General features: G+C 37.5%; 2 protein-coding genes across 2 annotated transcripts in view; one reads left to right on the top strand and one right to left on the bottom strand.

Annotated features, from left to right (window-relative positions):
- SLC6A15 (solute carrier family 6 member 15) overlaps positions 1 to 16365 on the bottom strand; it is a 1002329-nt gene that overhangs the window by 240519 nt on the left and 745445 nt on the right. The gene's annotated exons all lie outside the window — the stretch shown is intronic.
- The window catches only part of TMTC2 (transmembrane O-mannosyltransferase targeting cadherins 2), a 249038-nt gene that overhangs the window by 180085 nt on the left and 52588 nt on the right, over positions 1 to 16365 (top strand). The window contains exon 8 of the mRNA XM_051608986.1: positions 9854 to 9975. Within this exon, the coding sequence (XP_051464946.1) occupies positions 9854 to 9975 (122 nt within the window). The remainder of the gene's footprint in view (positions 1 to 9853; positions 9976 to 16365) is intronic.

Below are 16365 nucleotides of genomic sequence, written 5' to 3'. Positions count from 1 at the left end.
ATGACAATAATGGAATAAACATTTCCACAACAGTTCATACAATTCAATGAAGAGTTATTTCTCTCCTGAATGCTGAGCTTTATCAGATTAATGCAAACAACTAAAATCCCTAAAATGCACAAGTTGATTATTGCATGTACTTTTGTTCACAGAGTCTTAGCTGAACTACTTTTTCATCAGTTTTATCTGTCAGCATTTTCTGATACATTTGGTGGTGTTATCAACAGTCACCACACCATGAATTAAGCATCTCCTTACTATTGGTATCCTATAGTGACTGCTGAAGTACTGCAGGGTTCCAGCAAACCCTCCAGAGTTTGACTGCCTTCTTTAGTGCAGGTATATATTTCATGATTCTAATAAAAATGAACCTCAGATGTACAGAAATTGGAAAATGTAAACAAATGCTGTTTCTACCATGATGGTAGTTCCATTACAAAACAGGCCTGTGCCACCCTTTTTCTTTTTTCCTGTGAATAGATGGAACCACTGTGACCTATAAGATTCTTTAGGTTTTTACTCTTTTGCCTGTTGGTTACTTTTTAGATGCAGGAGGTCTTTCTCAGCTTCCTTTATACGCACAGTACATGATGTCCAAGTTCCCCGTTCCTGGGATTTGCATTTATTAACTCACAAAGAAAGGGTAAATACAAAGACCAGCTCAGTCCTTTTCCTGGGCTTGGCTGGCTGCTGCACTTCCTCCCTCCACTGCTTAGCCCATGCTCTGGCTTCTCTTCCCTTAAGGCAGTCACCAGCATTTCACGGATGTCCTAGCAGCGTAACAAGTTAGGGTCAGCTGAGCTTACCTTAGCCCCTCTCAGCCTGTTGAAAAGAGCAACAGAGTATTACCAAGCTCTGTAAGTACAGCTTGCCCTGAAAGTAGCATATATTTGTATTTTGGTTGCTGTTGGGATGGCAGCTGTTGCAGGGAAACCAGAATTTGCTTCACAGTAGTTACTGAGGTATGGCTTGTTTGGCTGGGCTGTAAAAGCAATCCGAGAGGCTATTTACAGAGTTAGGTAGTGACTGGAATTGAACGCAGTGCAGCATTATTAGTAACAGCAGGACTCAGGACGGTTTGTTCAAAGCTGTCCTGGATGCTTCTGTCCATGACTGCAGTTAGACACATTGAATTAGGTTCGTCTGGCCTGCTTCTAATAGTGTAAAGGTTAGATGACAAGCTTGGTAGCTCTGCTCACTTTATATTGTGGAAAGAAAAAGTCACCTCTGGGGAGTAATTAAACCCATCTGACTTAATAATCTATTTTAAATTAGCCAAATAATCCTCTGCAAACTTACTTCTGTAAAAGAAGCTGAGATAATTAGCTTAGAGTTGCTACTCAGGTTGGGTGAGATAAATCCTAAACACCTATTCAGTCATCTCTCTGCATCGGATGTTCAGGAGAACACCACAACCACATCCATTATCATGATTGCATCCGCTCTGCAGCCCATACCATGTCGTTGTGCACCAGAAGACCAACTGGATTGTTTATTTCTGTTTTGATGTTCAAGATAAAATTATAAACACATTCACTATAACACTTTATTTGATAAACAGCATTACATAAACTTGTCTGCCTATTTCGTGCCTTTAAAAGGGAGACTAGAGGAACTGAAATAGGCCAGTCCTGTCTTGTGTGCTTGGAACTGTATGAAGCCGGCTGAGCTATGCCCACTCACTGTGTGCTCATTGCTGGGAAAAGGGAGAAACTGGGGAATGCTACCCTTCTGTTTGGGTATTGCTTATTCAATCATTCCATTGAAGATTTTCTGGAGTCTTTTTCCTGTATGATGTACATGACATACTCGAAAGAGAATAAACAGGAGATGAACTGTTTAAACTGAATTAGGGTTTCAACTCCAGCACTTGGAGTGCAGTAGCATTAGCACTCCAGCAGTGTTAAGCCTTTACACCACCTGCTTTCCCTTTTTGTGTTACACTTCCTTTCCTGCCCTTGCTTCTATTGGCCTTTCACTCTGACAGGCTCAGTGACTCATTCCTCCCATGTGCCAGCCTGCCTGCCTGATTCTCATCCTTTAAAACTCTAAGTAACTTGTCTATTAAAAGGAAAAGAATAGGGCCTCAAGAAGCAAGCCATCCATTTTACTTAGCATTTTATTCATGGAACAAAAAGCAGGACCAGAACACCAGCATCAGACGGTCTAAGCTTGTACATATGAAAACTTGCAGGGTAGATTTTGGTCTCCTCTTGCTGTGATTTATTTTGCCAGGTGTGCAGCAACTCAGCTAAGGAAACCATATGTTTCTCTGGCTTTGCACCAAGAAGTAAAACCTTTTAGTTTTGGGGGGGGTTTTTTGGTGTGTTTTTTTTTTGCCCTGAAAAGACCCAAACCAGCTAAAAATTAAAACTGTAAAACTAGAATCAGGATAATTATGCAACAAGCTGTATAAGGTTGGCTTCATATTTATTTTCCCTATGTCATATTTCTTTGATGTAAATTAAAAAATACATGCTAAGGTTACACAGATTAATTTGCTTGGCATGGCAACATGCACTACAAAGGCCGGAGTCCAGCTCAGCTGCATTAAATAGGTAATATATTTTGTTTAAAGTTTCAATTAAAATCTGGGGTCAAAAGATAAAATGGTCCCTGTGGGATCTTGAACACTTTAATGCCAATATTAGGATTGCTTAAGGATCAGCCTAGAAGACTCTAGAAGTCTTTTTCCTTCCTTGAAATCTGATACTGTGCAGTTGATTGTATTACATTGCTTTTAAAACCACACTGGCCCACCTGCTACAGTAATTCATACTTCTGCCAGTTAAGTGGTGTGAGGTGGACCATGAAGGCTTTATTTTAATACTGAACAGTAACAAGAAAGATGTTTGGGTGGCATTGTTCAGGTTTAGATTGGCAAGGTACTGTCATAAAGACCAATGTCTTGATCACATTTCATCTGGCCTTGCCAACTAACATCCGAAGTGTCTATTTTCAAATGCATTTAATGCAAGGTCTTACAAGCATTTATAATGAGAAATGGAAGTTCCAAAAGCAGCCAACATTGCAGGAGTGAATACAGTTAATGATGCACAGGTTAAAGTTTAGATTTCTGCTTGCTAATCTGCTACATTGCACATAGACAGAAAACAAATCATATTCAAGTGGCAGCCAGGTACTGAACAAGAAAGGGGAGCCAGATTTTACATCTGGTACAGAGGTTTGCATCCTAAGTACAAAGGCTTAGCATGCAGAGAGACTTTCTGTGTTGATGATAATAGCATAACTATTGCTTTATTTGGTTATGCTTTTGGGTGGAAGTGGGTGTTTGTACAAACCCATTAATGCTGTTAAGGCTCCTATCCCATTTGCCCCTTGTTGCCCTTAAATGTTCTTTTACTTAATTGTTTCTAAATATTGTTTAGAACTTCAAGAAACACTTTTGCTGGTATAGTTTTACAGTTCATGCTGTGCAAGACTTACTTTTTACTACATGTCCCACATCATAACTTATGCAGAGCATGGTACCTGCACTTGTCTGAGCTCCAGTCATCAGTATGCTTTCTATGCATCTCATGAAGCTTCACTGCTAATTTCTTACTAAGAGTATGCAACAGGCTTTGTTTTCTTTTAAAACTATCTTGGTTGAAAAAAAAAAAAATATTATTTTTCTTTCATATATGTATTTTATTGTATGTACTAGGGAAATAAGAATGGAGTCCACTCCAATAGTGAAGAGAGAAAAAGACTGTGCTTCCTTCTCTCCCCCTCTCTGCTCCCATCCTGCTGCTTTAACTCTTACCCCCTCTGAGGCTTTGCAGAATATGATAGTTTATATCTGCTGTCCAAAGCTGAGTATAAATCTCAAGGCTGATTGCAGTGTCTCCTGTTTTTTCACTTTGCTTTGTTTGAGGGATTCAAGTTAGGTATGAAGGTTACAGCAGTAGATTGCTGAGGGGTCAGTGGACACAATGCTTGAGACCAGTTGTGTTTCTCTTTTCCAGGTTCTCAGATTTTCTTAGCTTTATCTCTCTGGACTATTGATCTATAATTGCATGTGAAGTGATGGAGTTTTCTTAGGCAATATTTTGAAAAAGCTCAGAGTCTGAACCTGAAATGCATTTGTGCTTTAAGCATACGGGGTTTTGTAGGAAAATAAGTGTAATCAGAACACTTGTAGACAAAAAATTAGTCCAGTACTGAAATTGTACTACAGGGATACCAGTTAGGCATGATTCTAGTGGAAAGTACTTCTATTAAGAGTGTTTTAAAGAAACCTATAAGGACTTAATATTTTACTGACAAAAAAAAAAAAAGTAAATTTAAAATGTGTGTAAATAAAGTAAAAGGCAAAGTAAAAGTACAATCACCTGTTCAGTTATTAATTCTTGGTTTATACCCTTATGATTTACTACCGGTTGCACACCTGTTGGAAAATGAAATTATCATTCTCAGGTGAACTCAGTGCTTCTGTTTGTATCAATATACTCCTTTCATTGGAAGTCTTGGTACAACTGGAAACAGCTGTGCAAAGTCCATGCTGTTCCATGCTGCAACTGACTTTATTTTGCCCTTCATTTATATCTGTTTTCTACTTTAGGTATTTTCCTTCAAAAGAAGCTTAGTGGTCTAGTTAAATCAGATCAAAGGCTTTGCTTTGGCTAATTGTGGCCTATCAGAATCTGCTCAACCAAATTAAAAGGGGATTGACTTCCATCCATCAAAAGCCCTTCTAAAATACAATACATTCCTCAAAATCTTCAAGGAGATTATTTTGTAAAAGAGGAAAAACAAACAGAATATGCTTAGTCTATACAAAACTTGATGCTCATTAAGTTCACATGCTTCAGCTGCTTTAGAGAAGATATACATGCACAGCATATATATCACCAGGACTGGTAATCTTTTGCAGTATATCTTTACATCAGTATAGTATAACATCAAACTGTGCTTCCAGATTTATTATGTTATTGTAAGCACTGGTACCTAAGGGAAAAAAGAAGGAAGTTATATATCTAGGGGGGGTGGGTGCATCTGCAGCCTTGATTTGCACAAGGAGACTGCACAGTTGCATTATGAAAGACACAAACCACTTATAGTATTGTGGCATGCAGGGATGCAGACCTTTCCATCATTTTCTCAGGCAACTTAAGTACCCAATCCAAATGGTGGAAAAAATAAATTTAAATATTGACTGAATGTTTATATCTTAGAAATTTTCCTTTTCAATGTGCATTTCCATTGTCCTTTCTGATTTTATGTCTGCTCTTGTCAATGCTAATTTCTGTCTTCTCTATATTATATTTTTACCATCCAGCAACTTGGATGGCAGATAATTAACATACACATGGATGATGCAAGGCAGATTTACCCTGAATTGTCTCTTTTACATAAATAATTTTTCAGTTGTCTTTTCAGCAATATCTTTTGGGGTTGTAAGAGGAGGCCCACAAGAGGGGCATGTGTTCTTAATCCGAAGGTAGAGGTACCTGGCGCCTGTAGAAGCACAGTGCTTGGGTTGACAGAGTGTATCTGAAACAGACCAAATATTAAATCAGCAAATGAGAGGTTAATCTAGAACCATGTAACATACAGTCAGGTAGATGGTATCGAATTTTGGTTTTTTAACAATATGTGATATACGTATTGGAAAAGCTTAACTCCTGTCTTTAGCTTTTAAGAAATTGTATTACGATCACATTCCACCTCATTATCGAGTATAAAGTTAGCCTTTCAGGGGAAATGACTGCTAGCAAGCTGATCCTTTATTATTGTTATTATAAATATTTAATATATAATATGATTACTACTGTTTTTAAATTATTCTTAATTAATTTGTTCTGGGATCAATTTAGTAAGAGTTTTTTTGTTGTTGCTTTAGTTTGTTGGGGTTTTTTCTTTGTTTTTTGGGGTTTTTTTTAAGGTTATATTTCAGTCCCAAGGGTTCTGGGGAAATATGGGGAAATACCACTTTGGAGGATGGTAGTCTTGCAAGTGATCTGTCTCTACGACAAAATCCACTTGAGTACCAGCATTTTCGTTAAAGTGGTGTCAGTCTAGTTAAAAGGTAGCCTATTACTCAGTCCTCTTTCATGAAATATTACTAGAGTTGTTAATGAACTATGTATACACTCCTTTAAATAGTGTTTCTGTTGCATATTAATGTATTTTCTTGTACTACATTAGTAAATGAGAGCTACAGTTAAATAAAGTATGTTCCTCCTTTTGGAATAGGCTAATAGGGTGCATAAATAACATAAAATATTAGTTGGACTGTAAAAATGGAAAAATATTTGAATGAGTGATTTGTCTCCTTTTATTCCAGTTAACTGTTTCATTTCTTGCCACTGTTCACTGTGCAGGCAATGTTGCACACGGCTACATGTCAGTATGGGTTAGGGAACTGAAGTAACTGTCAGTTTATGTCTTAAGGTTTCCACTGGCATGAATGTCTTTCTTTGTTGTTGTTACCCTTGATAGAAAAGTAGAATGCAGCTGTCTTGAACTGGACAAGTTTTATTAATAAATTGTGTGTTTCTGTCCTTTCAGATTTTTAATATGAGTTTTGAAAGATTTTACAAATTAAGTAATTGTTAAACCTTCCCATATGTACAGTTTGCATATTTTCTGCCAATGGATACTCTTTACCTAGTCACTAAATCATTCATGTTGCAAGTTTATAAAAATACATGACTGAAAATTACAAATACTGTTTTTCTTATTTAATCCTGGGAACACAAATGCATCCTGAATAACAGAATTCAATCCATACATGCTTTCTTTGTCATTTTGTTGGAAAAGTATCAGACGCTGGAATAGCTTTTATTAAAATTGCATCGGTCTAACACATCACTTGATTGAATTAATGCTTCAATTAACAGTTGCTTGATTTTATTCCAGTCTTTGAGTATGGTGGTGGCAGAGCCTCTGTCAGTTTTCAGCTTACTTTGATTTCTTTTTAGATAAGAGTGTAATTGTAAATCATTCAGAAGAGGCAATTAATAACCGACCCCTTAACAGTACTTCCTTCTGTAGTAATGACATGTTCTAATTTCTTATAATATAGTAATTCTTGACTGTATTTGGCTTATGGGCAGAAAACCAGCTCTTCAGAAGAAAAATGTTATATGGAGAATTTTCTGTGAAGTCTTGAGGGAATAAAATTCCTTTTCCTACAGTTTGACATTTAGATTGACATATTGTATCTTCATTTCTAGACGCACCGCTCAGAAGTACCCTCAAAGTTTTAGGAGGTTAGCTTGTAAAGTAGTTGAGCTCTTAAAACCTATTACAAATTGAATTTTCCTGTACTCCAAAGATGTTAATCTCTTCTTATATCAGAATCCATCATGGAAAATAGATGAGAACCTTGGATCTTTTTGAAATTTGGCAGTGTGTTCAGTATATACTACCAGCAGATAATAACTCCATCTCTTATAGCTGCTTATATTTCTCTTGAAAGGATCTTGTTGTTAATTGCTTGAAACTTTGCCAAGCTGTAACAGGTTGGGCTGGAATTTTCCACTTAAAGAAAAGAAAAGGCAATATGGATTCCTCATTTCCTGTATGCTAAGTGAAGCAGGGGCCTGTGGGAAAAATAATATGCAGTCAAACAATTAAACATTCTGCCATAAAGCATACAGCAAGGAAGAGGAGTTCAGGGGAGCATATAGGTTGACTTCTGGTTCTTCGATCCTTTCAACACTTCATGAATTTGTTTTGTGCATAACAAGGTATAATGTTACATCACTTATTTGTCAATGCTGGCATAGTGAAAAAATGCATTTCATATTAATATCTCTGATTTTGATAATGAGTTTTGAGGGGTGTTCATGTTATTTTGGGGTTTTAGTAATGCTTTGCTCTAACACTGTTCCATGAGAGCTAGAACTTTAGAAAATAAGGGACTTTATTAAGTTGTTAATAAGAATTAATTCCTGTTTGGAATAACTGCTGTTTTTTCGGTTTGTTTTGTTTTGTTTTCTTGGGTTTTTTTGTTTTGGTGGTTTTATTTATTTATTTATTTATTTATTTATTTGACTTGGTTTTTTTTGGGGAATTGTTCTGTTAGTTTGGCCCTAGCTACCAACAGAAAAACTTGAGTACTTCTGGGACTGAAACATCAGCTACTTAGAATCACAGAATCATAGAACTATTCAGGTTGGAAATGACGCTTGGGATCACCAAGTCCAACCATCATCCCTATTCTACAAAGTTCTCCCCTAAACCACATCCACCAACACCACAGCCAAATGACCCTTAGACACATCCAGGGATGGTGACTCAACCACCTCCCTGGGCAGCCTATTCCAGTGTTTAACCACTCTTTCTGTGAAAAAAATTGTTCCTAATGTCCAGTCTAAACCTACTCTGTTGCAGCCTGAAGCTGTTGCCTCTTGTTCTGTCACTAATTACCTGTGAAAAGAGACCAGCACCAACCTCTCTACAATGTCCTTTTAGGTAGTTGTAGAGACTGGTGAGGTCTCCCCTCAGCCTTCTCTTTCTCAAACTAAACATTCCCAGCTCCTTCAGGCGTTCTTCATCAGATTTATTCTCTAGGCCCTTCACCAGCTTCATTGCCCTCCTCTGTACTTGCTCCAGCACCTTGATTGAGGTGCCCAAAACTGGATGCAATACTCCAGGTGTGGCCTGGTGTGGTTAGGTTTAGGGTTATCTATACTTCTGTGTATGTAATCCGATATCCAAGACCAGTGATGAGTACAGAATGCACTGTAAATCCTTTAATTAGAAAGCCTGGTAATCCTGGTTTGCTAGATTTAAAAACTTGCACTCCTTTCTGGAAAAAACTCTAATTTGCTAATAAAAATGATATTGGCTCCAGTTAGCCTTGTCTTAGTGTGACTTTTGATGTTACATAATGCTCATTTTATTTGTGGGCTGTGGTTTAGTCATTTTGCATCCACTGCATCCTGACTCCTGAAACTCTTAACTTATATGCCACATTTTGCCTGGAATCTCAATCATTTGGTGACAAAGATAGGAAAAAAAAAAAAAAAAAAAATTAACTCAACCTGGTCCAATTTTCTTTCATCAAGAAAATCTTCCATAGCCCCTGTAAATACTAATGGTGACCTATCACTCCCATGCTGAGTTCCTTCTATTTTCCTTCTTTGAGCATGTACATGGTACCTTTTTCTCTGAGTTCTGCGGGTGTCATAGTTGACCTCAAGCTTGCACAAAAAACAAATAGTCCTTCTCTCTCTCTCTGATGCACTCAGAACTGTTGATTTCCATGTGTTGCAGAACTGAGGGCAGTGATTGACCTGGAGACAGCCTTAGCCATCCTCTACTTGTGTCAGATGTAGTCCTCTCTTGGTCTTCCTGTGGTGACACTGGATAAACTGTGGCTTTATAATTTTGGGAAAGTACTTAGTCATTTATTTTAACTGAATTAGCTGGTGAGATGACAAAATCCTGACTCTCCTGTAGCGATTTGCAGTGTGTCTTTGGCTTGGGCAGGGACACATTTACATTTAGAGATTAAATGCAAGGACATTCTGTGTTCTCTGTACCACTCCATGTTGTGTAACATAGACTGCTGGAAAAGAGGTAACTCCTCTGTAGTAGGTGTGAAAAAAATTCTGTTATTTTGAGACCTTTGACTGATACTTAGCAGCTGGAGCTCTCTCTTGAAATCCTGTTCCAACAAGACTTTAATCTCAACTATGCTCTTTCAGCACTTATAAAGCCATAACTCAGTCTCCTTTCTTAAGTGCTTGTAAGGCTATTTTGCCTTTTCAAGGCAGGTGTTCAAAGCACTGCATCCTTGTCAAGATCTCTGCCCATTTAATAAGCAGCAAAGTATAAATGCGATGATAAATTCAGGAGACCTTGATAAATTCTCACTAACATTTGTTTCACCCTATAGGAGAAGCCTATATGAGAATGAGTCGGCTGCCAGAAGCAGAGCGCTGGTATGTGGAGTCACTGCGATCCAAGAGCGACCACATCCCAGCCCATCTCACCTACGGAAAACTGCTGGCTCTGACGGTGAGTTAATCAGCAGCTCCTGGGAGCTGGTCCCAGGCCCTTCAAGTAGGTGAGGTAAAGGGATGGGAAGACACCATCCTGAGAATTGCTTATTGCCCTATTTATCGTGCTATTTCAGTTATGCTTTCTAGTTAAGGATTTTGACAATGTCATTTTCTGATGAAACATGGCATCCGTTCCTGAAATATCGTCACCTCTGTGTCTCCAACATGTGATTTAGGTTGCTTAAAAAACTACTGTCAAAGGTATTAGCAAAAATGGTTTTAATATGATGTAAAAATATTCTGGGAAAAAAGGTCTCACAACTTTCTTCAAAATACTGAAATGCAAACATTGTGAACCACTAAAGAAAAATTTTAATGTTGTCCCCTCATTATGAAAGTTCAGTTATAGGACTGAACATTAGTGGCATACCCGAACTTCAGGAAGGAAGTGATGAAAAATGTATGCAAATCTTTATAGTAGAACTGCTTACTTTTCTCCAGGGTTATAAACAGAACACACGCGAAGTGGATTGTGCTTTGAGGATCTGAACTGTGTTTGTGGGAGAAAATATCTCATTAGCAAAAAGGACAGGAGCTGTACACAATTGGAACACTAAAAATTGCACCATGATAGGCAATAAAATACTCCGCCCACTCTTTCTGAAAACATACTTGCTTACCTGTGCTTGCTCTGTGCCATAATTGTAGTCTATTCACATCACTTTTGTTTGTTGTCATCTCTTGACACTTTTTAGTTTCATTACTGTTGCTTCTTCTCTTATTCATGGCAATAAGTACAGATAGGGCTCGTGTCCATTCTGTTAACAGCAACATGAGCTAAAAAGGTGGTGCTGATGTCCTGTTGGCTTGTAGTGACACAGGGCATCATGAACACATAATAAAGGAACATGTTCATAACAAAGTCATCAGAATTGGCAGAAATATTTTCAGGTGGTTATTTCATTAATGGGAAAAAAAAAAAGTTCATTTATCTCTGATCCATTTAAATTTGACATTTATTTAATTTAATTCTTTCAGTTGCAATGTTTGAAAAGACATTTAACAGGAAAATGGAAGATGAAGAAGTTTGGCAGTAGAGTATGGATTTGTGTCTTATTGCTGATCACTTACCCTTAATCAGTTTTGCAGCCTACAGTCTGCTCAGTGACTCACATTAAATAAATTTTGTCTAGTTTCTAGTATACTGAACTGTACTAGTATTAGTTCCCATCACAAATATATGACTGCTGTAACTGACGTGCTTCCTGGAAGTCTACATAAACTTCCATGGAATTCAATAGCAATAGAGCTCTCTCTTTGGCATAGTTGTTTCAGCCCAGAGCTATCCACTGTGATTTATTCTTCTGCTAAACAATGCTACTTTGGCTTATGGTCATTTTCTCACAGCCTGTATATTTAGGAGAGAGCAAAGCCTGCTTCAGTGAGTTTTCAGGTGTTACATAAGAGATGTATAGAGGCTTCTGTCCCCTCATCTGTTGGAAATAAACCTTCAGACTTTTTGCAATCCTGTTTCTGAATATAAGCACTGAGACAAAACTATTGATGGTACTTCTCTGTGTCTCTTTTCCAGGAGAAAAATGTGAGATGGTTGATGAAGTGCAGGGTGGAAGTGGGTGCTAATAGAGATTTTTTTTTTTTCTGTCAGTGAAATTGGAGGGTGAGGGAGAAGAGGAGGAAGTTTTCAGACAAGTTTCTAAGTTCCAGCCAAAGGCAATTCTAGCATGAAAACCAATATCAGTAAAAACCTGTAAGGTTCACAAATTCAGCTATGTTTTACTTCCTGACCTAAATTCCAATGAAACGGCTTAATTTTAACCCCAGCTTTTCTGCATCCCCAAGACTGTTGCCAGTATTAATGCTTACTAAAAGCAGCAGGATGTGATTCAGTTAATCCCTTAGTGCTAGTCTGGATACCTGGACTGACTTCTCATATCTTCCTTTTTCTTTGCCTTCCCATAAGGAACTGTGAGGGCAACCTAAGCACAGTGTAGAGATTTGCAAAATTGCTTGTTCTTTACCGCAGGATATCCTTTCCCAACTTTCAGCAGCAGCTTTTCAAAATTTCATAAAAAGGGACACAGGAATAAATGAGCATTCTAGAGTGTTAACTGTTTGTTTTGTTCATGTTGTTTGCCCTTGGTTTTGTCAAACACAAAAGCTAGGAACTCTGCCTGCCCTTTTTAAAATTTATTTTAATATTGAGTTCCACATCACACTTAAAAGCACCATATACTAGAAGAGTCTATTTGCTTAGCTATGAAAAACATGTTTGTGGGAGTTTTTAATTATTTCCAACTTGAACAATAGCCGGCACAAGCAATCTGGTCTAAATAAAATGTTAATTCCACTATGAGCAGGGAATTGGACAGGATAATATCTCAAGGTCTCTTCCAACATGAATCATTCTGTGATTCTGTTTACCTTTCTTTGTTCTCATGCTGAAGCTAGTTCCTCTTTCCTAAAATAATTTTTTGAATAAAAGTCAAGGTACAGACATATATTAATATTAACACGTTATCCTGTTATGAGAAGGAGAATTTAGAGGAGGATTAGCATCTACCAGAAAGAGTTACTTTTTGTGAGGTCATGAGTGGCATGTAAAACTGTGAGGAAGGTAAATCACAATTCGGCTATTGTGATAAACTTAAAATTATTATAACCATGATGTGATAGACACTAATTAATTTCATCATCCCAGGTTGATTCTACTGGTTTCCCATTTGAACATAGCTAACGTCACTACTGTTCCAAAGGGAAATCTAAATTTTAAACTTGCATTTTGTGAAAGATGAACAACAGTAAGCAAAAGCATAATCCAAGCTGTTTAATTTTACTTGTGTTAAATCTTTTAGTTTTGTATATAGGGTAGGCTATTTCAGTTGGAAGGGATCTGCAGTGATCATCTAGTCCAACTGCCTGACCAATTCAGGACTGGCCAAGAGATCAAGCATGTTATTAAGGGCATTGCACAAATGTCTCTCAAACACAGGCAGGCTTGGAGCATCGATCACCTCTCTAGGAAGCCGGTTCCAGTGTTTGATAACCCTTTCAGTAAAGAAGTGCTTCCTAATGTCCAGTCTAAACCTCCCCTGGTGCTGCTTTGAACCATTCCTATGCATTCTGTCACTGGATCCCAGGAAGAAGAGATCAGCACCTCTCTGTCCACTTCCCCTTCTCAGAACCCTGAAGAGAGCAATGAGGTCACCTCTCAGTCTCCTTTTCTCCAGACTGGACACGCCCAAAGTCTTTAGCTGCTTCTTGTAGGATATTCATTCCAGCCCTTTCACCAGCTTTGTTGCCCTCCTCAGGATGCATTCAAGGACCTTCACATGAGTCTTAAATTGCGGGACCCAGAACTGCACACAGTGCTTCAGGTGAGGCCACACCAGCACTGGATACAGCAGGATAATCGCTGCTTGTGACCAGCTGGTTATGCTGTGTTTGATGCACCCCAGGATGCAGGTTGTCTTCTTGGCTGCAGAAAAATCAGACCAATTTAAGAGCTCCAAAGGAACAACTAATAAATTTACAATCTTCTTACCTAATATCCTAATTCACAAGAATTTCATAGCCCCTATATTGGATAATGTTATATGTTCATCTAAAAATTACAGCTCACTAAGCTGCAATTTCCCTGAAAATAGAACAGTGTAGTTTAGAAGTTGAAAAGCATGATTAGTAGCTCAGCTAGTAGAATAATGAGGAAATAGCCAGTTGTTTAGAGCTTAAGTTTGTGCTTTTCTTTTTTTTTATTATATATTTTTCAGAAATGACATGTAGCTGTTTAGGACTGCAGTGCTTTAGCATTGTGTATTTTCAAATGCTTTTTGTATCTTTAACATGGTGCACTGGATAAATTACTTGAGAAATTTATTTATCATTGTGACGTGTTAGTTGACCTAACCAATTTCCTGGTAGCATGGAGTTTGTTACCACAGCATCTAAGCCTCATCCCTTGCTTAGGTAATTTATTTCTGTATCTCAAAGTAAAGCATAATTTTTGTAAAAGGCTTTGAAATTGCAAGGCTCCCAGTTCTAAGATAAAAATGAGTCTGTCAAAAATGACAGTGCCAGGTGAGGCCTTGAGCATTTGCTGTAATTAATTTTATGAGCAGGCCTTCTAGAAGAGAAAAGGTTGGCTATCATGCTAAAAAAAGTCATTTATAAAGTGAGGGTTTTAATTTTTTTTTCTCTTCTCACTTTAGTCTTCTTAAAGAGAAGACTAAGAATCTCTCCCACCTGATGGCTGGCCTCTTTGCCATCAGGCAATCAGTGGTTGTTAAAGTAGGATGCTAGTCTGAGAAGCTTTATTTAAATTACAAATAAATCTGGTTTAAAGAGTTTTTTAATCTGTTTTGAGTGAACTTGAGGCCACAAATCATCCCTCAGCTTGCAGTAGTGCCTAGAATTGCTAAAGTACTTAGGGACAGCCCCATATTGTAGCATTTAGCATTGCATCTAGGAATAACAGGCTTTGCTGTATTGCTTTGGAAAAAATGGCAGTGTTTTATTGCATTTTACATGGCACCACACAGTGCTGTTAATCTCCTATTTTTTACTGGTGTGGAAAATCACCCAAAGTGCTGTAAGAAAAATTTACTTTGCCTTGTAAAATTTTTGTATTACAGCTCCAAACCATATTAAATTCAGTAAAAATCACCCTAAAAGATTCCCTGAAATCTAAAATGCTTTATTTTAAAATGTTTTCTCTACAGGGGGATGAGAAGAAAGCAGACAGGGGCATGATAGAGATTGGCAGTATCTTGGATTAAAATAAAAGGAACAGTATTGTGACATTCAAGCATCAACACTGAAGTTAAATACTTTTTTAAAGGTTTTTAATTCTCCCTCCTTAGTGGGTGGCCATATTTTTTGCCTGCAGTTGTTTGTTGCTTATGTTCCTGACAAACAGAAGGCCAGAGAATTATCCTGCCATTTTTGGTTAGTTGTGAAATTACTCAGAGTGCCACCATCAAATACCCTACTGTACTCAACAATTCCTGTAGTCCATGGAAGTCATCTCAAAATAAATACAAATAAATGACACCATAGAAATAAACAGAAGGTGTTAAGAACAGAAAGAAATGGGACAGTGGGGGAAAAGGGGGAAACATCACGCAATAAGGAATAGACTAATTCAACATCTACTGGATCTGTATTTACTTGCTGCTGATATTCCAGTGCAGAAAGGAAATTTGCATTTCCTTTGGACAACTCCATCACACTGTCATTTTTTTATGTCACTGGTTGATGCTACTCTTTTTTTTTTTGTTTGTTTCTCTAGATTTACACAAATTGGAAGAAAGCAGGAATGAGGTAGAACAGTCATGATATCAAAAGAATTGTGGCTGGTTTTATGACATAACAATTGAAATGGTGTATGTTAAATTTAGATACTATTTTCTACAGCAGTTTGTCCCTTCTTTTACTAATCAATTCCTTTAAAACAAACAAGCAAAAAATAGTTATACTTTTGGGAATGATCAACAAAAGCCTATATATATAGAAATCTTTTCTCTGTGAAAAGACATTTTCTGGGTCAATTTAGTCAGATGAGCAAAGCTGTTAGATAGTTTATTTTGGGAGGCTAAATCCCTTGGTTGTTAGTACTGCTTCTAGGAAGAATTTTTTAATGCAAATATTTCCGTTGAACTCCCAGCAGAGCAAAGTATAAATGACACTGAATTGTTGAGAAGGCCCTCTCTAAGAAGTCAAGGCAAGCCAAGCAGCAGCCGCTGCTAATTTTCTTTTGTGTATCCAGTTTGTCTTTGGAGTCTAACACAGACACTATGATTTTCTTGCTACTTGAAATCCCATGAGTGTTAAAACTGATCCAAGCACAAAGTTTGGGTTTAGTTCTGAAATTTCCAAAATATCAGAAGTTGTTTTCAGTTTTCTTTCCAGCACCTCCTCGCTTCCTAAGCAATTTGCTTGTAGGGGATGGAAAGGTTTCCCTCTGCAATATGGAAAGTAAGGTTGATTGATTTCAGAATGATAAGCTCTTTTGTTGTTTTGGGTTTTTTTAAAGGTTTGGTTATCTGGCATATCTGGAGCATTAATACCTCCAGGCTGAATGTCAGGATTTCCAAACTACGGAAATTTCAATAGCTGACATCTATTGAGCTTGTACTTCTTCTGAGCTTGGCTGCATGCCATAAGTATTGCATCCATAGATACAGTTTTCCAGTCACTTTATGACATATGTTTGACTGCATGCCAAATGTAACAGAATTAATTGTAAAACTGAGTAATTTTGTTTAAATATAACATATCCATCTAACTAGTTGGTAAATTACTCTGGAGGAGGTATTTAGGCACATAACCCCTCACTAACCTCCTTTAGGGATCTCATCTTCTGTATCTTATTTCTAGCTTCCTGTAGACA

Source organism: Apus apus, chromosome 1, assembly GCF_020740795.1.
Source record: "Apus apus isolate bApuApu2 chromosome 1, bApuApu2.pri.cur, whole genome shotgun sequence".
In the NCBI taxonomy this organism is placed as follows: Eukaryota; Metazoa; Chordata; class Aves; order Apodiformes; family Apodidae; genus Apus; species Apus apus.
This window is presented reverse-complemented; position numbering and strand designations above follow the sequence as displayed.